The sequence below is a fragment of the Pochonia chlamydosporia genome, chromosome 4 (genome assembly GCF_001653235.2).
Source record: "Pochonia chlamydosporia 170 chromosome 4, whole genome shotgun sequence".
Taxonomy (NCBI): domain Eukaryota; kingdom Fungi; phylum Ascomycota; class Sordariomycetes; order Hypocreales; family Clavicipitaceae; genus Pochonia; species Pochonia chlamydosporia.
The window spans coordinates 5,066,073-5,091,254 of NC_035793.1; the positions used below are offsets into that span (position 1 = coordinate 5,066,073).

General features: G+C 46.5%; 7 protein-coding genes across 7 annotated transcripts; 5 read left to right on the forward strand and 2 right to left on the reverse strand.

Moving 5' to 3' along the window:
* Positions 1-5,072: 5,072 nt before the first annotated feature.
* Positions 5,073-5,591, forward strand: VFPPC_18246 (hypothetical protein; the record flags this gene model as incomplete). Its single annotated transcript, XM_022429889.1, has 2 exons — positions 5,073-5,204; positions 5,397-5,591. 2 exons carry the CDS (start codon positions 5,073-5,075, stop codon positions 5,589-5,591), a joined length of 327 nt encoding a protein of 108 aa, XP_022285488.1.
* Positions 5,592-8,561: 2,970 nt separating this feature from the next.
* Positions 8,562-9,521, forward strand: VFPPC_10004 (NAD(P)-binding domain-containing protein; the record flags this gene model as incomplete). Its single annotated transcript, XM_018288450.1, has 4 exons — positions 8,562-8,747; positions 8,841-8,999; positions 9,059-9,429; positions 9,485-9,521. 4 exons carry the CDS (start codon positions 8,562-8,564, stop codon positions 9,519-9,521), a joined length of 753 nt encoding a protein of 250 aa, XP_018137873.1.
* A 1,983-nt stretch (positions 9,522-11,504) lies between these two features.
* On the forward strand, positions 11,505-12,168 carry VFPPC_16814 (CBF/NF-Y family transcription factor; the record flags this gene model as incomplete). The annotated part of the gene is made up of 3 exons (XM_018294567.1): positions 11,505-11,559; positions 11,626-11,987; positions 12,061-12,168. The coding sequence occupies 3 exons, from the start codon at positions 11,505-11,507 to the stop codon at positions 12,166-12,168; spliced, it is 525 nt and encodes a 174-aa protein (XP_018137872.1).
* Positions 12,169-13,459: 1,291 nt separating this feature from the next.
* Positions 13,460-15,612, forward strand: VFPPC_14707 (nitrate assimilation regulatory protein nirA; the record flags this gene model as incomplete). The annotated part of the gene is made up of 6 exons (XM_018292475.1): positions 13,460-13,925; positions 13,991-14,114; positions 14,177-14,237; positions 14,294-14,336; positions 14,387-14,816; positions 14,874-15,612. 6 exons carry the CDS (start codon positions 13,460-13,462, stop codon positions 15,610-15,612), a joined length of 1,863 nt encoding a protein of 620 aa, XP_018137871.1.
* A 2,552-nt stretch (positions 15,613-18,164) lies between these two features.
* Positions 18,165-19,473, forward strand: VFPPC_10002 (NAD-dependent deacetylase sirtuin-2; the record flags this gene model as incomplete). Its single annotated transcript, XM_018288449.1, has 2 exons — positions 18,165-18,318; positions 18,383-19,473. 2 exons carry the CDS (start codon positions 18,165-18,167, stop codon positions 19,471-19,473), a joined length of 1,245 nt encoding a protein of 414 aa, XP_018137870.1.
* Positions 19,474-19,931: 458 nt separating this feature from the next.
* On the reverse strand, positions 19,932-21,897 carry VFPPC_10001 (laccase-1 precursor; the record flags this gene model as incomplete). The annotated part of the gene is made up of 4 exons (XM_018288448.1): positions 19,932-20,119; positions 20,185-20,348; positions 20,402-21,742; positions 21,812-21,897. 4 exons carry the CDS (start codon positions 21,895-21,897, stop codon positions 19,932-19,934), a joined length of 1,779 nt encoding a protein of 592 aa, XP_018137869.1.
* Positions 21,898-23,659: 1,762 nt separating this feature from the next.
* VFPPC_14706 (mitochondrial genome maintenance protein Mgr2) lies at positions 23,660-24,224 on the reverse strand (the record flags this gene model as incomplete). The annotated part of the gene is made up of 5 exons (XM_018292474.1): positions 23,660-23,786; positions 23,844-23,934; positions 23,992-24,021; positions 24,076-24,102; positions 24,161-24,224. 5 exons carry the CDS (start codon positions 24,222-24,224, stop codon positions 23,660-23,662), a joined length of 339 nt encoding a protein of 112 aa, XP_018137868.1.
* Between the last annotated feature and the right edge of the window lie 958 nt (positions 24,225-25,182).

The window sequence follows — 25,182 nt, forward strand, 5'->3', positions numbered from 1 at the left end:
ATGTCTAGTAAAGCTGCTATAAAGCTCCTAAAGTATTAACTATAGGACCATAAGATTAATACTATTAATAATGTGACCCCCCTATAGGGACTACTATTTCCTATGAGTGCTTAAGAATTAGAAGTCCTTAAGCTCTAGCTAGATAAAATGCTAGACTTAGGTTAAATCCAAAAGTTAACTGTACCCTGTGGCGCTTTATTGATATTTGTCTATAAGAAGGACCTAGAAGACCCTTTAAGGCTGGTAGTAGATTATTAAGGACTTAATAAAGTTATAATACTAGTTAGGTATCTAATTCCCCTAATCTACAAACTGCAAGACTGCCTCTAAGGAGCTACAGTCTTTTTAAAAATTAACCTTAAGATAGGCTTTAACCTAGTATGTATTGCTAAAGGCTAAGAGTAGAAAATAGCCTTCTATTATAAGTACAGACTGTTTAAATATACAGTAATGCCCTTAGGTTTAATAAATACCCTAGCTATATTCTAAGCTATAATAAACGGTATCTTCTAGGATCTTATTAACGCGAGCGTTCTGGTATACCTTAATAATATTCTTATTTATGCCTTAAGCATAGAAGAGCATAATAGAATTATTAAGGAGGTACTATCTAGACTAATAAAGTATAGCCTTACTGTGGCACCCTAGAAGTATTAATAGAGAGTTACTAAAGTTAAGTTCTTAGGGTTTAATATTACTATATTAGGTATCTTAATATTAACAGAAAAGATAGAGTATATTTACAACTAGGAAGAACCCTTAAATGCTAAGAAAGTTTAAAGATTTATTAGATTTGCTAACTTCTATTAGCGCTTTATCTTATGCTTCTCTAGGATAGTGTAACTGCTTATAGACCCTCCCTAAAAGCCTTAGAAATAGACTAAAGAGATAAAGATAGCCTTTAAGAAACTTAAGATAGCATTCTTATTAGCTTTAATCCTTATCTATTTTAACCTATCTATAGCGGCTATTCTAGAAGCTAATGCCTTAGACTTTGCCCTAGAAGGCATTCTGTCCTAATAAGGCCTAGATAGCAAATTACACCTAGTTGCATTCTACTCACAAAAGTTAGCACTAGCAGAGATAAACTATAAGATCTATAATAAAGAGCTACTAGCAATTATAGACTATTTTAAGCGGTAGCATTAATACCTTAAAGGGGCTAAGCACTGCATTAAAGTCCTATTAGATTACTAGAACTTAGCCTACTTTACTACCGCAAGAATTCTTAACTAAAGATAAGCCTAGTAGGCGTAAGAACTATTATCCTACTAGTTTATTATTAATTACTAACTAGGCAAGGCTAATAATAAGGCTAATATTTTGTTAAGACTCCCCTAATATAAGCCTAATAAAGGGGGGCATAAAGACTAGCTAATTATAATAGTCCTCTAAGAAAAACACTTTATACTAGTAATACTAGTCACGTTAGAAAGAATCTATAGTCTATTAGCTAGAAACTAGACCGCGGAATTCTCTAATGCTGTTAAGAAAGCTGCTTATTAAGACCTAGCTTACCTTAAGAAAGTCAGAAAAGAAGCTCTTAGTCTACACCTTAAGATTATTAACGGACTCTTATATTGTAAGGGCTATCTCTAGGTGCTAGTAAGCCTCTAGAGTAAAGTTATCTCTTTAGAGCACAATACTAAAGTTGCCAGCCATATAGGTATAGATAAAACTATAGAGCTTATTACCCGCAATTTCTAGTGGCTAGGACTAGAAGCCTTAGTTAGAAAGTATATTAGGGAATGCCTAGAATGCCAAAGCAATAAGGTACCGCAATATGCCTTATTAGGTCTCCTATAACCCATAGAACTATACTATAAACTATAGCAGTTAGTAGTAATAGATTTTATTATAGACCTCCTCCTATCTAACAGCTATAACTTAATCTAGGTTATAGTTAATCCCTTTATAAAGATAGCTTATTTTGTAGCCCTTAAGGTTAATAGAAAGAAGATAGAAAACCTTATCTGTATCTTTACAAGAACCTTCTAGCAGTTATATAGGGTGCTCCTAGATATTATATTAGACTAAGATTCTAGATTTATAGCTAAATTATAGAAAGACTTCCTAAAGCTTATGGGAATTAAGAGCTATATGTCCACTATATTCTACCCACAGACTAATAGACAGACTAAGAGATTAAACTAGACCCTAGAAATCTATCTCTAAGCCTTTATAAATTATAAGATATTAAATTAGGAAGATTTGCTAATAACTATAGAATTTGCATATAATAATATAGCCTTATTATCTATAGGGATAACCCTATTCTACACAAACTATAGGTTCTATCTAAATGCAAATAACCCTAGCAATAAGAACGTAATAAACCTAGGCAGCTGCTTGTATTCCCACTAGATAATATAGGTTCACAAATAGGCAAAGGCTTCTTTATAGAAAGCCTGCTAACGCATAAAGAAATAGGCTAATGCCTATTAATTAATTCCTCCTAGATTTAAAGAGGATTAACTTGTTATACTTAACGCGAAGAATATCTATATAAAGCGCCCTATAAAGAAACTTAATAAGAAGATACTAGGCCTATTTAAAATCCTTAAAGTTATCTCTCTAACTGCTATTAGGCTAGCGCTTTCCTAATCTTAGAGAATCTATAACTTATTTTACGTCTCTCTTATTAAACCCTTCCGCGCTAGAACTTAGGTAAATCCTAACTAGGTCCTACAGGAGGCAGCCCTAATTAAGTCAGAGGACTATCAAGTGGATAAAATTAAGGATTCCTAAGACACTAGAAATAGCATTAAATACCTTATTAAGTGGGAAGGATAGTTAGCAAAGAAATATTAGACCTAGGAGCCATATAAATACTTCTATAGTAATAGTGCTATCTAACTGTTATAAGCCTTCTATAACTAGTTTCCTAATAAACCTTAAGACAAATAAGTTAATAGTTTAAGTTAAACCTAGAGAAAGGGGAAGCTGGTGTTACACAGGATAGGACGGTCTGAGAGCCTTTAAGGCCTTTGATATTGGTTATATAGGATAACCTTAAAGGGAGTTAGTTGCACAACAGCATTATAAGGTTAGAAATAGAGCCTAAGGCAGAGCCAGAAGGTTAGGTATAAATAAGAATCCTTAGGAACAGCTAGATTAAATAGAACCAAGGACCTTTGATACCAAAAGAGATTATATCTGAATAGAGTCTATTAATTCCAAGCCCAGAACACTGCCCTTGTCACAACTTCTCACAATACGCTAGACTTTAAAATTGTCCATACATGGAATTGAGGCTGTGCTATTTGTTCAGCTCGTAGGTGCTACCGCCATAACCAGATGCAATGCATTTCTTATTGTCCAATGAGAAATTACAGTCTATAGTAAAAAGTATTTGTGCATATCCAAGTATTTACTAGCACTTCTCAGTGTGCCCCGGCACTCAATACGATACAAGACACCTTTCCCGTGCTTAAATACGTTTGAACCCCACGGTATGTATGTGGCGAGCATGCTTTGGTGGCCATGCCATGCAATCTGCAGTCAGAAAAGTGATCTTATGACGGCGATACCGGCATGTGGTAAGCATTGAGACAACATGCTCAAGCTGGGAGAAGTAACGACACTGACGACATAGCAAAAAGAGAAAAACGTAAGATTAGGAAACGCAAACATCAACGTATAAAAGTCAACAACTCCTCGCGTTATTTAGAAAAATCAATTTCACCCCACCAAAGTCCACTAGCAACTACATCTACAATGGTCAAACCAACTACTTTCCTCCTCGCCGTAGCGGGTGTCCTCCCCATGAGCACCACGGCCGCTAGTTGCACCAATGGTCTTGTCTACTGCGGCTACAATTTAATGAGAAGAGGTATTCTTTCTCCGATTTTAGCATACTGGATGTATCAGTATCGTATTAACTCCTGCTAGGACAATATGGTGGCGAAATCAGCGCAGAGCTGAGAAGAGTTGGGCTGCCCGAAGATCCGCGTCATAAATTGTATTCTACATTCAGATGCGGAGTTGGCAGCTCCGGGTGGATTAGATTCGAAAGTTTCTGCGAGGAAGGTTGCCTTGATGGTGGTTCAGGGAGAAACGACTACTGCAAGTGAGCAGACTTTGCATGGATCTTTGGGTTGAGCATGTCGTCTGAGTTGTCGTCTACTATGTTTCTATTCAAGTAGATACTCTGCCCTCGCACCAATACAGCGCTTTCAGCACGCCTAACTTGATGACTGTTGGAACATCCTCGGCAGCGTAGAAGACAGAAACGGAGCAAGTCAAGCCACAATATCTAACTGCAGACGCAGAGCCGCAAAACACGTTTATCGCACCGAACAGTCCGTCTTCCTACCGCCAAGGTAGGTCTACTGCTGCCTTGGGATGGAAAATTGTTTGAGAGAAATCATATGAAGGGTTGATTATTCATTGTTTGTCTCTGCATCCGGTAAAGTTTATAGAAATGGAGACCATCAACACGCCCGCTAGTACCGGAAGTCAGTCCACAATAGTTGCATACGTTAAACGTCGCTATAGCTTATTTGTTTTCAGATTAGTGAATAAAAGATCCTTGAAGCTTCCAAAGTTCGACACTTTGTGCAAGTAAGCCCTTCTTGTCACAAATCTCCTATCCTTCAGGCTAAACGTGGTCACTGATAGACACAAAGAGACATCATGGCTATCCTGTACCATGATCTTGCTAGACCCTTCCCAGCCCTCCCCAACTTCTGTTCAGCCAATATCACCCCTCTGCGTTACGTTGATCGCATATATTGGAGCAAACGTGGGTGGCACTAGATGCCGCGTTTATTGCACAGACAAGCGTAAACAAGCACAACAACCACCAATTAGAGATACCCGATAAACGCGAGGACCTGTGAAGGCCATTGGCATCGTGATTTACCCCCCCACATTCGTTTTTCGTCCTGCACCTGCACCGTACTTCATTGGCAAAGGAGGAATGAGGAATGAGGCGACAGTCATGCAGTTGGTTGATACCCGCATAAAAGTGACCGCTTTGTCACCTCTTTGTCACATAAAAAGATGGGGGTTTAGAGAGTCTTGTCAGTTTCCCTTGGTAATCACAGTCAAATTCAGCATCAGTTATAGGCATGGGTTTGCTGCTGGAGTGGGAGACGATTAAACGCCACTTGTACTTGGTTGGTGATATCTCTTCTCTCTCCACCCAAGGCGTGATTGAGGCCATTCAGCGCCCACCTGCTCAACTGCCGCCAAGTTTTCATGCATACACGAGGCGGTAACCTGCAGCTGCCAAGTGGTCCAAACAGATAAAGTGGCAAGTTGCCACTGCCGCAAATGTAGTCTGGCGTAACCCTGTTCCTTCTCTTCGGCTGAAGCTAAGGAGCTGCATTCAAGTAAGTCTTTACGGGGTGCTAAATCTCATAATCGTCAAATATTCATGATGAACAATTTAGGAACCCGGGCGGTGCATCATGTGCACTCAATACTACATCACCAAGATTTATCAGTGCGGAGACCGGTACACAGAAGACGTCAATTTCGAGAGATGCGGTAATCCATCTAAACCAAACCATGAACTCAAGCGGCAATCTTTAGGCACCAAGAGCGAAGAAAGCAAGTGTGGACGATATGGGTGCAGGAAACCTTGAGCAGCCATGGCATTAGCGATCTATATTGGCGGCAATCTTGTGAAAATGTATAAAGCAAAAGACATATTTCAACCCATGCTAGTACTTCAATAAATGGGAAGCGCTTTCCGTAATTTCTACAGGCCGAGAAAATTTGCTCGTCCAACATCCCAAAATAATCTCTCCGCCGAAAAGTTCCTCGACGTCGGCAAGTTTCCCGACAGCAAGCGACTATCTACATCTGCTTCATATTCCTCCATCTCCTCTGCGGAAGTAAATGGGCCAGTAGTTACACAAAAGGGCCCAGTGACCTGTTACAATAGTATATAGGACCGAGCCAAGTCCAAATATGTCAGCTGTATAAGTTGGCTCCCATGTAGCATTCGGGTTATAAAAGCCAGAGTCGGGAAGCCTTCCCTTGGAGAGGTTGAGATCCTCGCAAGTTGACCCTCCAAAATCGCAGAGCCATAGGTCAAGTGATAGAGGCAATGTACCATAAACGAGAAAGTTATTTGGCCTTGAATCGCCATGTATAGCACTTTTGCTGTGGATAAACACGATAGATTCAACTGCCTGGACGAACCATTTTTGGCGAAGGCTGAGTGCAATATCGTCGCCATGTCGGTATAAAAAAGACTGTAGATTCCCGTGGTTAGCCTCAGCGAGACGTAGCCCGGTTTGGAACTCGGTGTATGAGCCTAAAATCTACAAACACTCAGTAGGTACACAGAACTTGACCCCTGGCCGCAGACGGAAAAAGAGGGCGGTCGAGCCCGGGAATGTCGCGACAGGTAGCTTGACCAGCTCAGTCGAATTTGCAGCCTGGTGTGACATTTTGCCGTGGAACACAGAAAGCATCAATGTATACAGGATCAAACATGCACCCCTCAAAAGTTAGGGCTATATTTTCCGAATGGTCAGCCGGCTTACACATATGAACTTGACTGTATCAGCATGGCTTGGGATGCGGTGTAGATTTGGTTGCTTGGGCAATACGGGTCAGAACGAAGCAGATAAGATTCAATAGGCCACGTGATTGTACTGTAGCCTGCACTTCAATAGGCAGTATTTCACAGGATACTACATACGCTGTGTTGTTTTTTTGAAGCCGTATTTCGACAGTTTGCAAGGAGGCATGGAAACAATATCACATCCATGTCAAATACAACCAGGCACACGCCAGGTGCCGTGTTTTGTGGGTCCCAGCGCCGAGTGTCACTGAAATTATGGGTCGGGCCGGCCGAAATCCGCGAGCACTTCATGGCCTTGAAAATTCAATGTGTCTTCCAATGCGGCATCCTGTTCTCAGAGAAGTCTGGTAGGAGTAGAACTTTTATATACTCTGAAATTTCTGTTTTCCGCGTCTCACGACCACCACAATTGAGGAAGGCGACTTGGCTGTTCATTTGTGTAGAGAAGAAGTATGGCATTCGTCTCAGCTTTTCCCGTTTTTAGTACGTTCCTTCGGGCTCTGGGAAACCGATGTTCGCGGCTTCAAAGTCGAGTGATGCCCACGGCCACGAAGGACCTTTGATGAGTTCAAAATAAGTTACAACGTCCCTTCAGAGAGACTCACATCGGTATGTCCTCGGTCTAGCAACCGCAAAATTGTCTTGTCCAACCATATTCTCCAGCTTCCAGAGAAAACCGTGTGGCAGCTGCGGCGTCCACAAGCCGGCAAGATACTCATCATCGAGCGAAGTCTGTATCTGACTGGCGATACCGGCAATAGCGGCTAAGCAATCCGATGCTCGTGTCAAGTAGCACCTGCAGTACATTTAAACCAGCAAATACCAATGATCGATACCATACTGCTGCATATCCTCCATCCAAGCCTTGGTGCTTATTGGGAACGGCTGATCGATATCGCTGCCGAGGACCGAAGGATCCGATGGTACACCCGACGGATATGTTTCGCAGGCGTTAAGAGTTCCACACTCCCACGACATTGAATAGCTGCGAGGAGAAGTGCAGAGTACACAGACTTAGCATTCCTTCCTGCAAAACGCAGCCCTGCTGAATTGATGTCGCTCTGGGTATAGACCTGAACCACCAATTATACAAGAAGAAACTTGGTACTTATCATGTCTTGTTGCACATTCAGAGAGCCGGAGGGTTGCGATGGACTGACAACTCGGGGCGCTGTGTGATAACCTGAGCCAACGAGGTGCGAGGTTCTTGACAGCTGCATGAATTCAGACCACATTAAGTTCCTGTTCTTGTTCAAGTGGCACGGTGCGCGGCTGACTTGCTTTTCTTCGGAAAACAGGGCTAGGCTATGAAGTTCGGGGCATGTAGATACAGAAGTATCTACCCGATAGGCCAGTCCACAAGAGCGGTTGATGCCGTATTCCAACAGATTCTTAGGCCAATAACTGTCTCCTTGATGTCGAAATCGTCGCCAAGTATAGCGTCAGTTTCGTTCCATACTATTCTGCAGAGCGAGCAGCCAGAATTTGCGGATTCAAGGAAGGCTCTTCCATGGCTTTATTAGTTCAAAGGAGGGTAATCCCAAATCTCGCGTACTAGGCTCCAAACTGGACTGTGAAAATAATTGCCTACACAAAGTGCAAAGCTGACTCGGTTGTGTAGACATGATGCAATGCAGGTCCTGAGTTGCTTTAGAAACTAAGTTGGGCTGCATTGCCATAACATGGGTTCATGGTTGGTTGACAACGGCTTGTAAAAATACATGAACATAGCCTTGGCTGGTGCCACCATCTATGTTTGCCCTGTATTAGCCTTACAGCGGGTTTTCCGTATTGATCGTAAATTATTAATTGTAGATTTATTTAATATACTGAGTCTGTCGTAAAGACATTCTTCACATCCCCATTTTCAACCTCTAGTCCCCTCACCAAAGAACTGGGCCAAAGCAGGCTCCACATCATCAAGCCAAAACTCAACCACAAAGTCATCTAAAATTGACCGTACCCGCACAACTTGCCCCGAACACCTCCATTCAGCCGAACCATTCGAGACAAACCCAGCATGGCATCAAAGGTCTTCATCATAACCGGCGCGAGCAAGGGCCTCGGCGCAGCCATCACACGATACTTGCTCTCACAATCGCACAAGGTTGTTCTCGCAGCGCGTTCGGCAGAACCGCTAGAGGGGTTTAAGACCGCTCATCCGGGACAGGTGGAATATGTTGCTGGGGATATGACAAGTTCTGAGGTATGATTTTAGCATTCAGCAAAAGGCAGTTCTTGACGCTGTACTTTTTGCCTTTTGAATGTACAGGATGGAGTGAAGACTGACACTGAATAGATGCCAGACAAGTTGACCAGCCTTGCTGTCAAGTCATTCGGCAAAATCGACGGGCTGGTTGTCAATCATGGACTCCTTGTGTCATCGCGACTTGAAAAGACGTCAATTGATACGTTCAAAAACCTCTATGACGTCAATGTCTTTAGCTGCTTAGCAATGGTACGCTGTGCCCAGAATACCTCATGTTTGTGGAACAATCTTGACATTATTATATCTAGGTTCAAGCAGCGCTTGGTGAACTACGAAAAACCAAGGGTTGCGTCGTTTGGATCTCCTCAGGCGCCGCTCTCAAACCATATGCGGGATGGAGTGCCTACGGTTCGTCCAAGGCTGTGTTAAACTCGCTTTCTTCAAACTTGGCCTTTGAAGACAAGGACATTACGAGCATTACGGTGGCGCCAGGGCGGGTTGATACAGACATGCAAGTACAAATTCGATCGTCTGGGCAGGAGTCCATGGACAAGGCACAATGGGACACGTTCCAGGATGCCTTTGAACAGGGCAAACTACTCAAGCCGGAACAGCCTGGCAATGTTATTGCCAAGTTTGTGGCCAATCCCCAGAGGGACCTGAGTGGGCAAAACCTCAAGTACGTACAATCATGGTTCACGGCGACGATGAGACTTACTAACGTCGATCAACAGCTGGAATTCACCAGAGTTGGCGTCCTACCAGGAATAATCGGCGGCCGGGCGGATATCTGTGACTTTTTGCATCATGTTAGCTTGGGTACCGTAGACAGCATGAATAGTTTTATAGAAATAGACAAAATTTGCAAGTCAGTCGAAAGATGAAAAGCTCTTAGTTTACTCCACATGCGTGCGATTCGGTATTAGCATGGAATGTAAGTTTCTTCATCATAGCAAATATGTTGTGCAAAAAACATGTTTCACGTCTTCCGTACCTTTTGAACAAACAGTGGCGCTGGATGTGATGGCAGCGCCTGTCCAGCACATTCGGCAATCGATGCTACGCTATTTCGAGGCAAATTAGCATGCCTGGTCGTGTGGCTTGCGGTCAAATCGACGAGGGTTGAGTGTTGCGCTCAGGCTATCGAACGTCTCCGTCATGAATGATCGGTATTTGATAGTACCAGATAGCAAAAGGCATCACAGCAATGAGGTTTGAGGTCTGGCGGCGTGGCAGTGTTCTTACATTGCGCGACGACAGCGTGGAAGCCTGATTGAAATCGAGTTAGCTGATTTTGCTTACTCGCGGCAATTGAGCGATATTTGTCAAGTCAAATCCAACGCTAGGAATCGAAATCAGATGTGTCTATTTGGCATAAGACGTGTCTGTCAGCAAAAGAGGCTTGTCGGACCTCTTCAGACTGGGGCGACAACATATCTCATCATTGAAGGGGGGTGGGAAAATAGACTGTGACTGGGCAATTCATACCTTTAGGCGACCAGCTGAAGAGGCATTTTCGTACATGCAAGAGCAAATTCAACTCAATTGCGAGACGACGGAATCAGATGCGCTGTTGAGCCTTGGACAATTTTTATGGCCATATTGCAGGAGAGAGCAAGAACGTGGAACAGAATTTTTTTTTTCTGCTCGCTTTTAGCTGCAAAAAGTATGTGGCACGTGCACCAGGACGGACCCAGCTCAGTCCAGTCAGCAGCTTTGACTCGAAACCAAGGTTGAACACATTGAAGCTTGAGTGGATTCCAAGCCAAATTCGGTGAGCTGTTAGTGGTTGTATCCCCTTTGCCCCGCTGCTAGAGGCTCCTGGCTGTTGTCCTGTAGCTGTGCAGCCCTTCAAGGTTCAATGTCTGGTTGTCTGGCCTCAAGTGCTGGTAGCCACGGCCAGTCAATATAACTGCTGGTCCTGCCCCACCATTCGTCCACTTCCAAGTTGAACCTGGCCCAAGTCTGCTCATCTGTGTTGCGGCTGGTCTGGTCTGTTCTGCTCTAGTCCCGCTCATCCGCTTCAAAGCATCATTTCGACCTCCAAGTTTGGCCTGCCTTGATCGAGGCGCGTCGCTCAACCTCACTTGTCGAGTATCGTCATCGGACCAACATTGACGCTTCAATTCTCATCTTCGCTTCATTCATCGCGTCTCGTCGATCAATAGCCTTGCTTGAATAGTCTACGATTGCAAAGCATATCCCGTATCTTGTCAGCTGTCGCCTAGCCTGGTTCACTGGCACTAGTGCGCATACTTCATCAGCCAACATGTCGGATCACGAGTTTGGGGGTAGGTCCAGATATTCACTGCATCGTCGTTTCTTGTCTCACTGCTTCTTCACCTGTTACTGCTGTGTCACCTTTTTTGCCACTGCTTTCTTGCATCGTGCCCCTCCCCATACAATATAAACAACGAAGAACAACCATGGCCATCGCCACGATCCACTCACTCACTCGCCCTTGGACACGCTCTGAGGCAGATGTGTCAGTCTATGACGCACCTATTCTTTCTGTTGAGTCGGTGTTCTGTTCAGAGGCATACATGAACAAGATTGTGTTCATATGTCCTTCACCGGCAGGCTGCAACATTGTTACCTGTTTCCATGCGGCCATCCGCTGCATCATTCTGTCTTGCCCAACCCGTTTCAGTATATGTATCAGGGGATGCCGCCATGTGCAGGGCACTTGGCCATGCCCAAACGGACTCCCAATTCGCCTCTTTTGCGTTTATACATTTCTTGCACTTATCCATGATGCCTACCAAACACGGAATGGATCGCTATTGGGCCATGGTAGACTCGGGCCTCAGTACTTGAGAACTCGCACCCTCCCGCGTCTGTTTACAGAGCATGTGCTAACCACAATTATTTATAGGCAACGATGACCTATCTCTTCCCAAAGGTACGCTTTCGCTCTTCCTAGACACAAATGACTTGCTTCCCTACGAAGTTGTGGAAACTGACATCTCGATTACAGCCACTGTTCAGAAGATTGTGGGAGAAATTCTGCCTTCTCAGGGTGGCGTAGCCTTCGCCAAAGAAGCCCGAGACCTACTTATAGAATGCTGCGTCGAGTTCATCACCCTCATTTCCTCCGAGGCTAACGAAATTTCGGAGAAAGAGGCCAAAAAGACCATCGCCTGCGATCACATCACCAAGGCCCTTGAACAGCTTGGCTTCTCCGACTATGTGCCCGCCGTACTTGAAGCTGCAGCGGAGCATAAAGAAGTTCAAAAGGTAAATTCGACCGGGGGATGCCTCATCCCGTTGCATTTGAGTTCATTTTGCTAACCTGTGAACTCTGCTATAGGGTCGAGAGAAAAAGGCAGACAAATTCGCCAACAGCGGCATGTCCATGGAGGAACTGGCACGCTTGCAAGAAGAGCAGTTTGCACAAGCCAGACAGAGACACGGATAAGCGTGGTGGTTGCAGGAAAAGGGAGGGGAGTGTTGTTATATTGGGCGGGCGTCATTGATGGGCATTACTTGGCGTTGAGATAAAGGACATGACAGGAATGATTGATGATATGAATATGAGTGTGTTGGTGTGTGTTTGAACTTGTTTATGTGATCCAACGCAAAGAGGGGTTTTAGTACCTTGGGTGTCGGATGGCAGGGACTCTTTTTGTTTACATGAGGGTGTTGGTTGGTGGTGATGTGCTTCAATTTTGTCACATTTGTGTGTCGTTGCCACTCGCTTTTACCAGATTTACACAACACCAAGCGTGCCAATATGCCCGGGTCCATTTGCCGTGTTCTATTTAGCTGTGTACCAGGTTATGACAGCTCATTTCCAAGGCCCAGAATATTTGTCTCTCGTACTTTGTGCCATTGCGCACCGTACCGAAGTGTAGCCCGACAAGGGGAGTCGGCAACATGGCTTCGATCTAGATCGTTCCAAAAATCCGCGATATGCCCATTTGATTGGTGCCGATTTCGATTCCGGCGGGAGGTCCGAAAGGTTTCAGCTTTTCCTATTTGATCAAAATTGATTTTCAACTTGGCTGTGCATTTGCCTGTGCTTCCCCCACCATCGCGGTTCTTTCCTGTCATTCAGTGTTGGTCATGTTGCCTTCTCTTCCCGCATCGCCTGATCTTGGTTTTTCTTCTCCCGACCACTCATCGTCTGCGTTCCCCTCCTGCATGCAGCTCGATACAACAACATAGTTGTTCGTCACTTGTCAGAACTCTCAGTAGATACATTTTGGTGTTTCTCACTCAGTCAAATTCGACAATGTCCTTTCGTGCAATAAAGCCTTTATCCGCGAGGAGACGGCACCTCGCAGCTCGTGCTGCCTCATCCGATGAAAGTGGGTCATCGGGCTCCAGTCGCGCTGCTGCAGTCCAAGCTTGTCACGACTGTCGGAGATTGAAGATAAAGGTTGATATTGCTTTTAATTCTCATGGCCTTGCCTATCCATGATGCTGTTTTGTCTTTATCTGTCCTCTTCTCGTTGCTGTTCTTGGTGAAGAGCCGTTGCTAATATGTGGGCAACTAGTGTGATGGTAACTGGCCCAAATGCACAACATGCACAACCAAGAACCGAACCTGTGGCTACGTCGGCCAACAAGGTCAAAGTCGAGCCACAGCCGTCAGGTCACGACTTGAATCTCTAGAAGAGCTGGTTGCAGCGTTAAAAACAAGCACACCGGAGCAACTTGCCGTGATTCTAAGTGGGATACGGACTAGCGAAGACCCTGCCGGCGTCATGGAGGATCTCGCAAGTCGTACCATCGCAGCCAAGCACGAGCAGCAACAGCAGCTCAACTTGTTACTCCTGGCTAACAAATTCATACCCGACTTTCGTCTGCTGCTCCCCGAGGCGCCCCTTGTGATGCGGGCCATCGACTCCTTCTTCAGTTGTAGCGGCAAGCTGTTTCATGTCTTTTCGGAAAACTACATCTTACAGTGTTATCGTGCCGTTTTCGAGGAACCACAGGTCCCGTCTGAAGGTTTAAAGGCCAAAGTTTGCTGTCTTGCGGCGGTTGCGGCGGTAGGTGCACAGTATTCACCTGATGTGATTAGCAAGGATGTCGAGCAGGGACTATACAACCTGGCGAGACACTTTCTTGAAGTAGCTATGGAGCATGAGCCGTTGCATGCGATCAAAGTGTGTACCCTGTTTTCGCAGTATAATATTATGAATAAGGAGATGGTTTCCCTTACTTATGTCGGTAAGTTCTGATGGTGGAGGTCAACAGGACTTGTCTGTATACTGACTAGCATGAAAACTTGACAGAGACGGGGTTGAGTATGTGTCACATCTACGGAATAAACAACAGGGCCTTGCGGCCGGATTTTATTCCTACTCTAGAGTGGTCTGATTTGCGCAAGACTTGGCGCACGTTAATATTCTTTTCGAGGTGAGCATTTACCCAACTTTTGGAACCACAGCGCCCATTTCTGACAACATGTGTTTCTATAGCTGGCTCTCGTCCACACTTGGCTACATTTCCGGGAATACTTGGTCGGCTGAGAAACGCGTCGTAAGCAGCTCATACCTTTGTGAAACGTAATACGCAATAATCTGACCGCCTTTAAGCTGGCCGACCTCAAAGTCGAAGATCCAACAGACATCTCCGAAGGTACGCTTCATCCAGTGATTTACCGCAGTGGTGACTCTGACACGTTGTAGTTGTGCAAACCGAAATGGCAAGGATATGCCTTCTCAAAGCAGAAATTCTTCGAATGCACCTAGTGTTCAAGGATCTCACCAGCCCTGCCGTGCACTCCATCAAAAGAGATCTGCAGGCCTGGTACGAAGAGTTACCGGAAAACTTGCAGCTTGAAAAAACTGCCCATGAGAATGTTGCTATCGGAACTAGACGGTCAATCTTGCATTTACACATGCTCTACCTTGGCGCCATAATGCTTCTCTATCGACGTGTAGCGACGCAGTTTTTGCAGTCGTATGCGATTGGGGGTCAGAATAGCCTGCACATGCACCCACGCGATGCATTCGTTCAACAAAGCGCTGAAGCTATCCTCGCCGCCAGCACATCAGCCAGAATTGTGAAGCTTCTTCTTGAAGATGATGGCGTCTTCAAACACTGTTGGCTGGTCATGTACGTGTTCTATATGCTGGATTCATGTCAATTTTGTTGTGCTAACGTGATGCGCAGCTTTCAAACATACACCACTTGTACCATCCTGCTACACTCGGTGGTGCAGAAGCAACTACACAAATTTCAGCCATCGGAATGGGCGGACGATCTGCAGAGAGCCAAAGACTGTCTTGCTGTGCTTGCGTTTTGTGGCTCGCAGGACCGTGTTGCCGCCTCGTTTCACAAGCAGCTCGAGACAATCTATCAAGTAGTTCTCGCGTACGAGCTATCAACACCACCCACCGATGTAGCCATGGAAATGGATGGCCAACAGACGTCTCCACAGACTGGCGGCACTTTCTCTCCGACAGACGGAGCTGGACGCAAAACGCGGTCAAAGTCAGATGCTCACGCATACCTCTTGGACATTCCCGTCGACGCCGACCCAGCACACATGAGGCTCTCGTTTTCGCTGCTCATGATGCTAAGCCAGCCTTTTGGCGATATCAGCAACAAAGAGGCCGCGGAACTTAACCTGAAGAAACATTGGCTGACTGACCCGTCAAGATACGAGTACCCACAGATGGCAGAACGGATTGACTGGAGTCTGGAAACGAAGCACATGTTCCAGTGGAACTTGGACAAGCTGAACATCCCTTCACTGGACTCGATGAGGGCGCCAGAACAGTCGAGTTCGTCGGATGAGTCGCCGGGTTCGGGGCTATCGTGCAGTTTGTCTCCGGCGAGTTTTCTGGGGAGTACGGAACCGAGTGGGTGGGCGTCGGCGGCTAGTCTTACGAATCCGGTGAGGAATTGACGAGAAATGGATACCCAAAATGAATGAAATTTCAGATTATATGATAGAGATGAGGTCGTATCTAAATTGACATGTTGAAGTGGCTCAACGGTATGCAGAACAATTTAGTCCTGATTGTTATGAGGAGTGGTGAAGCTTTGGTTGACTTGCGTGTCAGCTGTCGACTTGGCTCAGCAACTGGTCGACAACTAGCTGACAGCTGGCTGACAACTGCCGCTGTTTAAAGCTTTGCATGTTGTTATCCGTCCATATTCACCTGACTTCTTCCTTCGTATTTCACATTCACTACTTCCGTTAGAACTCACATTCACAGGTCCCAGTTCATCCATATAAACCCGAGACCTTGTCACACCACAGACAATTTTTCCTCTATTTCTCCCTTTCATCTTTTCGCCATCATTGCTTGCCAAGGCACTTATTTGCAACCTTATTGCCGTCTGGTTCATATAGGCTCCGAATTTTGGCACTCCGACATCCAGTCTGAAACACGAACATCGTTTGGTGTCGGTGTCACGCACTTCACAAGTAGGCCAAGACACTGGACTCTCACAGCAGCGCATCAACATGACTTCCCTTCGGCGTTCCAAGCGCATCGCTACCAGAAGCGGAAAGAAATTCGCCATCGAGAATCTACCAGCTGATATTTTCTGCGACATCATAAGAAGCTTCTACATCCCCCGCGGAATAGAAAAATGCCATGTTTTGGGTTACCATTCCCAAAGTTGTCACACCAGGGTCAAGAGGACGTTGGCAGGGCTTTGTCTCGTCTCCAAATTCTTTAAGTCCGCTGTCGACCCGCTGCTATATGCCGAGTTCTTTTGGCAGCAAGAACCTGACAAGTTTTGTATCACCTACACGCCGTTGCTCAAGTCACTCTCTTCGTTTACAACTGCCGTGCTGAGACAGCCACATTTGGCTGACTATGTCAAGTCAATGCACATCTCGTTTTCATATTCACATTCTATAAAGGGCGAAAGTCTTTTGCCTCTGCTATCTCGCGTGCAACGCCAACTTCTCGAAACTCCAGACAGATCGATTCTCGTCTTTGAGCCACATCCGGATCATATTTTTAATTGCTACAGCATGACTATCCTTGGATTGTTCCCGAACCTGCAGAGTGTGGATATTGGACTGACATTTGACAACTTGGCGCGCCTGGTGTTGCATATAAAGAGGTCACCACATCTACGAAAGGCTCATATTAGACTCGAGTATTCCCCTCCCGCCCAGACGTGGCTCAAAATCGAAAAAAGAGACTCATCCGTTGGCGTGCACTCGGAAGAACATCCCAAATATGAACTTACAATCTTTTATTTGACCGCAGAACAGACTAGACGTTTCATTGAGTCCATGGCTGGTGAGACTGTCTGCACTATTAATCTTATTGCATTAAGAAAGGAGACCTGCTCACAATATGAAAGCTTGATGGATCGAATCTCAATTTTCCATCATTGTCTCGAGTCACTGCAATTTTGGTATATTAATCTCAATTACAAACCAGCAAGATACTCATTCAAGGAGTTGCCAGTCCTCAAAAGCCTCAAGCTAGGTTCGGCTATGGTAAAAGCATGCGCCGAGGCACTGGAAGGGTCGGATCCTTGGGCGCATTTGCTACCGCGGACGTTGAAGCGCCTCATACTGCATGGGTTGATGACGGCGAGCAGGCTTCTGCAGTTGTCGGCAGCTGTTGCTCGAGGTGAACTTCCTGAACTGAAATACGTTGAGATGGAACGCGACTGGATTAACGCTAAGTTCTGGCATCCGGTGATAGATGTGGGCGATGATGTCATCCAAGCTATGAGAGACGCCGGTATAGAGTTTAAACATGGTGAAGACCTTCCTGAATGAACGAGAACGAAGGTCAACGGCCAAAGAGTTGATCAAGATTGAGCCAAGGGATCAAGACGCGGACGGGTTTCGTTTAGTGAAGCAAGCATCTATAGACTTATGTCCGTCGTGTTTTCCAACAATGCAAGCAGGCCGTCGGGGGCGTCTCCAAACGGATAGGAAATTTTCCCTTGTGACCTAGGTAGAGCAGCCAGATATATGAAGGTTTTGTGATACCTAAGAGAGACTGTTCTCAAGTGCCTGTTGACTGTCACGGCCGTTGGCTGCTTTCTTAGCCGAATACAGTTGATTCATGCGCCCAGCAGACCCTTCCACGGGATGAACCAATGCTTATGAGCTCCCACTGTTTGTAGCGGATCTCGAAGACAACATCTCTTTGCCACATGTTGCAATAATTTGTGCAGTTTTGCTGAGATCTGGTGCGATTGCCCAACCAATCTCGTTGCTCTCGTTTGTCTGACCAGACATTTCTTATCGATTAGATCAAAGTGATGTAACAGTGGGACAAATTGAACCCCACGGCCCAAGTCTCCCAAGGCAGCAATTTACAACATCCTCGACAGTCAACACTCGACAATTCACATTCGTCCACGTCACAAACTGCAGTACACATCAGCTGCAGTTGCTCACTCGCCAAAATAGGTCGACGACAACGCGATCGCGACAAACAAGGTTTCCGGCTCCCGCGCTGGCTCCGTCGCAGAATGGGCCAAGAGGAGTCGACTCTCGTTGACGAGTCTGTCCCGCCAGAGACTCTCACCGAGAGATCACTCTCCGCCGTGGCAGACTATATCAAAAATGGCCCAAAGAAAAGGATAGTTGTCTTGACGGGAGCTGGCATTTCCACAGCCGCCGGAAGTAAGACTTTCGCCAGACCACACTACCATGCCGAAACCTCATTTCTAACTTGCCCTACCTCTAGTCCCAGATTTTCGATCCCCCAAGACAGGATTATACAATAATCTCGCACGCCTCGATCTCCCTTACGCCGAAGCCGTCTTCGACATATCCTACTTTCGCACACACCCCGAGCCCTTCTACGTCCTGGCGCAGGAATTGTACCCGGGAAAATTCCACCCCACAATCTCACATGCATTCATTGCGCTGCTCGCACAAAAGGGCTTGTTGCAGATGCTCTTTACACAGAACATCGATTGCCTCGAACGACGAGCAGGTGTGCCTGCTGAGAAAATCATTGAAGCACATGGTAGTTTCGCCACGCAACGGTGTATAGAGTGTAAAACAGAGTTCCCCGATCACCTTATGACGGATCATGTCTTCAAGGGCCAAGTGCCACGGTGTAATGAAGAAGGATGCGTTGGGACCGTGAAACCAGATATCGTGTTCTTTGGAGAGGCACTGCCCTCTATATTTAGAGACAATGCGCATCAGACGGCCATGGCTGACTTGGTCTTGATCCTGGGGACGAGTTTGACTGTACATCCGTTTGCAGGGCTGCCCGAGATGGTGAGAGACGGCAAGCCACGAGTGTTGTTCAACATGGAGAGGGTTGGACAGCTGGGCCGGAGGGCGGACGATGTTCTAGAGCTGGGGTCGTGCGATGCTGGTATTCGAAAGTTGGCGGATGAGCTGGGGTGGAGGGACGAGTTGGAGGAGTATTGGAGAAAGGTGGTTGGGCATGAGGAGGCAGAGAGGCAAGTGAAGAGTGCGAAGGAGGGCCACGAGGTGGAAGATGAGGTGCAGAAGTTGACTGAGGGTGTGGAATCGGCACTGAGGCTTGATGCTGATAGTGAGGATGAGGCTGGGCCGTCTAATGTGGAGGGAGCTGACGAGAAGCCAGACGCCGATCGAAGTCGTGATGACCACAAGGACGATGCTGGTAGGGAGTCACCGTCGGAGAAGGTGGAGGAGCCGTCTAAGCCGGAGTCGAGTGAGGATATCACCAAGACAGTTGATGAGGCGCCAGCTACCAAGGCCACAGCTGAAACTGACTCTCAAAAGCCAGTTGATGCTAAAATCGAGGAGCGGGAGACTGAAAAGTCTACTCTTTAGATTTGTCGTATTTCTTTTGCATTGTATATGAGTTGGGTCATTTCTGGATGATATAGGCGTTTTGTTTATTCAATTGCATGGATATTTAGATTTACTGTGAATACAAGTCAGCCGTTCTCTCGGCACGCAAGTGGCATTACAAATAGCGAGTGACTGTGAATGTGCTCATTCAAGATACATTGCTACTAAGATGACTGGATGTAATGCTTCCGACGAAATGGGGGCCATGTCCGAAGTTGCCACGATTGACAAGTTTAGTCATAGTCAGAAGGAAAAGTTCATTGACTGTCAGGGCAACGATGTCATTTCATATCGAAAGACTCCAATGGATTACTACCAAGAAGTATTATACACAGATGCAAATGCTTTAATATAGCCGCCATGACTACCCAGTCACCCAGAACAGACTCCAAACTCCTTGACGCCACCCCAGTACAAATACATTACATGAGCCCTGGCTATAACCCGCTGTCTATCTGATCCGGTATGTTGGTGTTGGTCCAATGCCCCCATTGCCGACACGTCTCAGCTACGACTTGCGGCATGGTACGTTGGTACTTGGACACTTCATCAGGGTTCGTGAGAAACTGCGCAAAGAAGCCTGCCGACACATGCCATGCTATGTGACAATGAAATGGCCATACTCCTACAAAGTGTTAGCGTTCACTTCACATAACATGTGCCCTTTGGTAAGAGCCTGGATTAACATACCTGGATTCTCTGCAGCGTCGAATTGAATCACCAGGTGTCCATACTTCCGTACTTGCACGACATCACGACGCTGCGGATTATCCCTGTTTATAATCTTGCCGTCCCATTTCCCTGGTCCCTCGTGAAGGACATACATATTAAACCCGTGTAGATGCATCGGATGCCTAATGATGGATATTAGTCTCGTCGCCAGACTAGCAAGATTGGTCAGACGTACGCAGCAGGCGTGTTGTTAATAACGTGAACTCTCACGCTCTTCGCACCCTTTGTATTCTTCACATTCCACTGCTTCTCAAACGTATGGTTCCCCAATGCGCTGAGCAGCAGTGTCGGGCTGTTGTAGTTCCCCCTAAAGTCCACACCATCAAACGACCACAACGCAATATTGCTAGCGTTTCTAAACAGTCTCACTTCCATGTCGTACGTCAAATCAGGCTCAATAGGCCGACGCTTCATAACTGGCTTTGTAATCGCAAGATCGTCGTTTGCGCAGGTCCCTGGGTCAGGCACATGCCACGGCACCGACGCCGGTTCCTTGGTCTCATCGGCGCCGTCATAGTAAATTGCTGCGTAGGCATTCAACTCATTCGCCAGACTGCACGGTTCAGAAATATTGCTGCGCATCCAGTAGGCGTCGAGTTTACCATCAGCCTTGACGAGAACGTCTGTCCGTTGGCCAATGCCCAGCGTTACCACCTTTGTGTCGTAAGGTTCCACGGCGACAAAATCGTTTTCAATGACAGTCATGGCGTGTCCGTCAATCGTGAATCGTTGCAATGCCTCGCAGCCGGAGTTTATGAGTCGTAATCGATGAGTTTTACCACGCTTGAATCTGAATTTGGCGAGTCCCGCGTTGCTGTTGCAGGGAGTCGTGTCATTTTTTGGTAATTTCGAGCAATTAAAATTTGCTTTGCCGTTAATCATGGTGTTGTCCGAGTTGAATGGCACGCCGTGGGGTTTCATAGTCTCTTGTACCAAGTCGTAGTACTCTTTATGATACCAGTCCGACAACATGATCGGGCCAATGTCAATGTCATATTTCCTCGTTCGCGGTCCGTATATAACCATTGGTCCAACAATCCCGCCTGCATACTGCGCCGAGTAGTGTGAGTGATACCACGTCGTGCCGTACAACTCGGCCTCGAACGTATAAGTGTAACTCTTGCCAGGGGCAATCGGACACTGCGTTACACCCGGGACCCCATCCTCCCAGGGCTTGCCGTGATGCAGGAATCCGTGCCAATGCAGGGCTACCCCTTCTTCAGTGTTGGAAATGTTGTTGTGAACGGTGACTTGGATCGTGTCGCCCCAGTTGGCCTCGATCAGAGGGCCGGGAAATGCGCCGTTCACCAAGAGCATGTCCCGTTGGTATCCGTCGGGCGCCAGGACGCCGCGACTTATTGTGAAGTCATATGATCGTATGACTCCTGTGCGTGGGAAGTAATTGTAGTAGTCCGTTGTGGGATTTAGTTGACTCCATGGGTATCCATTGGGTAGAGGATTGTTTTCCAGAAAGAAGGGAAGTAACGGCGCAAGGAGCGTCCCTAGAAGTGATTTGCTACCGGTTGTTAGTAATGCTACTCCCTTCATCTTTGAGATAGGATTGGTATATCTTGAAGAAGCTTACCCATTTGTTTTGCTTTGTGTCAGCTGGCCTCCAACTTTGGCAGCTGAGTACACCGATAAATCTCTTTTACTAAAGGTAGTTCCCATGGTCCAAATATGAGCCGTCCGTGACGAACATTACCCTGTGTGGAAGCTCTCGTACGCCAAAAACGTGTGAACAACGCCGTGGCGCTCAAGATATAAGTTGCCTCAGTATGGCCGGGACTTGAACTTATCTACTCTGTAAAGTAGAGCATAATCTCACAAGCAGACGGAGCTCAAGCCATTAGCATCTCATCCGCAGTCTGTCAGGTAACAGGAAAGGGTTATAATGCTGCGGAAAGAACTGGGTAAAAGTAGGCAAAAAACACCACCTGGATCGATTCACGACGTGACTTCTTTCCACACTAAGCGCTAACATACAAGGAAAGGGAGAAATAGCTTCCGCCACACCTAGGCTCTATACAAGGTTTCCAGACCAAAGCGGAGGTTGAGACATCACAGGATCTGGTGAGATATGTGAGATTCCGGGGACAGCTTAATCCTCGCCTCTCCGTATTACACAACTGAATTGTGCAGTGCTCCCTTCGTCGTTTAGCTCAAAAAACCGTAAGTCTCCTCTTGTCGGGGTGCAGGCTCAGCCAGGCAATTGGACAGATGACACATCGCAATCTCGATGTCTCAGTTTACTTTCGAACGTGTTGTTCTAGCAACCCCTTGTTGGAAATGTCTGCCTGGCATGCAAGCGACAAAATTCTACGTGTCAACGATGTCTACGTCATTTTGGTGAGATAAATATGATAAGAAGAATTTGATCTCACCGTCCACGACTCTTGGTATCGTATTAAGTACAATACCACACAAAATACAATTCAAAAAATACATTTGTATTATATTTTGTGGCAATGCTCTGCACAAGAGGGAGACTATTTCAAGCCGTGCAATTAGTTTTCTTGACTTATTTTGTCTTATTCTGTGCTGTGTACGAATGTGCCAGACTTGCATAGACCGGTCTCAATTTCGGTCGTACCACCTGGACGTGAGGTTTCGATGATGCGTGAAGTGATTTGTTCAGCCTGGTTACCGGCGCAGATGCCGAAGATGAATTGACAGAGAGAACTTTGACAGTGCACCTTTGAGATATGGCAAGTATTGACTCGTCGGAACGATTGCCGATCATCAGTGCAGGTTGGTCGCTGTAGAAGAAAGCCTAGCAACATCAGATCGCCAGAAACAATGTCCGCTACATAAGGTTATGAGATCCAAACAATTGCCGGGGATTAGTCCGTAGCTCAGATTCATGGTCACTAAGCATTGGCCCTGTTTTAGGCTGGTGCCAGTTTCTCAATCAGTTGTTTCACCCTGCGTCCGAGATTATCACGCGCCAAAGGATGGGTATCAGCCACGTTTCCCCAGAAGATGAGGCCGGTATCGCGTTCCTATGTTGTGGCTTTCGGTTCTGTATCCATTGGACCGAATCAGCATTCCACAAGGACTTGATTGCCAGGCCGGAAATGTATTTGTATGCGTCTCAGCAAACGAATGGCCGACAATGCCCATCCTCATCAGCTCAAGTTCCCAGTTAAAGTTGGACATATTCTTCAAGCACATTGGATCAGCGAGCCAACTGCTCCCATTTCGAAGTGCTCCAATACCTGGGTAGCCACGCCATTAATGACCAGTGCTTGCGCTCACTTGCTTTGGGAGTTGTCATTCTTCACATTCATGGGCAGCTTCCCTATTCTAAATAATACAGCCATGGTTCCTATTACATGCGTATATTGTACAAGAGGCGGTGCCAGAGTAGATCTCTAACCTCAGTTCTCTAGCCACTTGGGCGGGTATATGTATTCTCGACGTAACGCGCGAATTAAGACGATTTCCGCCACGCTGGATGGGCCATGTTCACTATCGGTCGTCTTTGCGCGCGCATGTACAATTCGTGCAGTTTCGGATCAGCATCTGATCGAATGACGGAACCGATTGACATGAAGAATCTGTAATCGAGCCATCAGCTACTGTCAGGAACAGGAGAGGATACGGCTTCAGTTTACCCGAATGTAGTGCCAGAAACAAGCATGTATTGTCCCAATGTTCTCATGATGCCCTGTGTGCCGGCGCCGTATCGAAAGATGTTGACGGTACCTGTGATGTTGTTAGAAGCTGAGTGTGGTGATCCGTCGGTAGGTGCACCGCTCATACCAAAGATGAAGCCCATGATGGTTCCAACAGCTATTAATCGTCAGCGCAATCAATTAGACATAGAAGTAGCCGGGCATGTCATACTGCCACCCATCATGGCACCCATCTTGACTAGAAGCCGAAATAGTTAGCAATTCGAACCATTGTAACTCCTAGCACCCGAACATACGCTTGTCAAAGTTGGACGGGCCATGTTGGCCGCCACCGGTGGGAACTGCGGTAACAGGAGGCATATTTTCTTCGCTGTAGAATTTCTCCCTTCGCCTTCGGTAGCGAGGATCGGTATTCCCTCAAGATGGATTCGGGTCGAACAACACTCTTCAATCCTCTTCACGGCCACGATGATTCTCCAGTGGAACTCGGGACCCTGTCGAAGCTCCCACCACACAAACACCAGACATGATTGGACAAGTCGACCGGTTCTGGGGCAAACGTTATTCCGCCCGTTGAAACGCCCCTCACAGTGTCTATTTCCAAGCGGGTCCCGCATTTTAACTGTGATTTTCATCACGTGAACCGTGATCATGAGCTGGTAATGGGTCAGTCAGGCGGTCATCAGATGGGCGAGGTCTGTCAGACTAAACCCGGTAAATCAGAAGCCATCGTGAACATTGTGAACGACATCCAAACTGTTTTTATTGCGAGTTTTACTGGTGGTTGTTGAAGCACACCGAGTGCGTCCTGCACTGTATGTGGGCTCCTCGTCACCCTCGCCCTGCTCAAGCAGACAAGGACCAGATCAGACCGGACGCAGCCAGAAGAACACCCAGCAACAGCCAAGCAAGGCGCTTAGTGAGAACGGGGGTAACGCCAGATTCTCAAATCTCCCCTTCAGCTCTCTCCACACCAGCTTCTACGACAAACGCGCCCTCATAGCATCGCCTGTTCTCGATTCTTTTTCGTATGGTAGGTCGCAGCGGTACCGTCCGACATATTTCCTAATCGTGGTCGACCGACAGTGGCTCTTTCTCCTGCGTCTGGAGCGTTGCCAATCGTGTCGGGTCTCGACGTTAGCTCAGGGCTCGTGCTGATGAAATTTTGGCATCCTAGAACCATCCACATTCGAACTTGCATTGGGTTACGTGGCAAAGAGTCGTTGTTTGAGCATAAGATTTCTTTTTGGGAGATCTAAATATTAAGCTGGGTGCTTGTCCGAAGGGCGGTGGAGAGGTGCAAACGTCGGCGAAATAG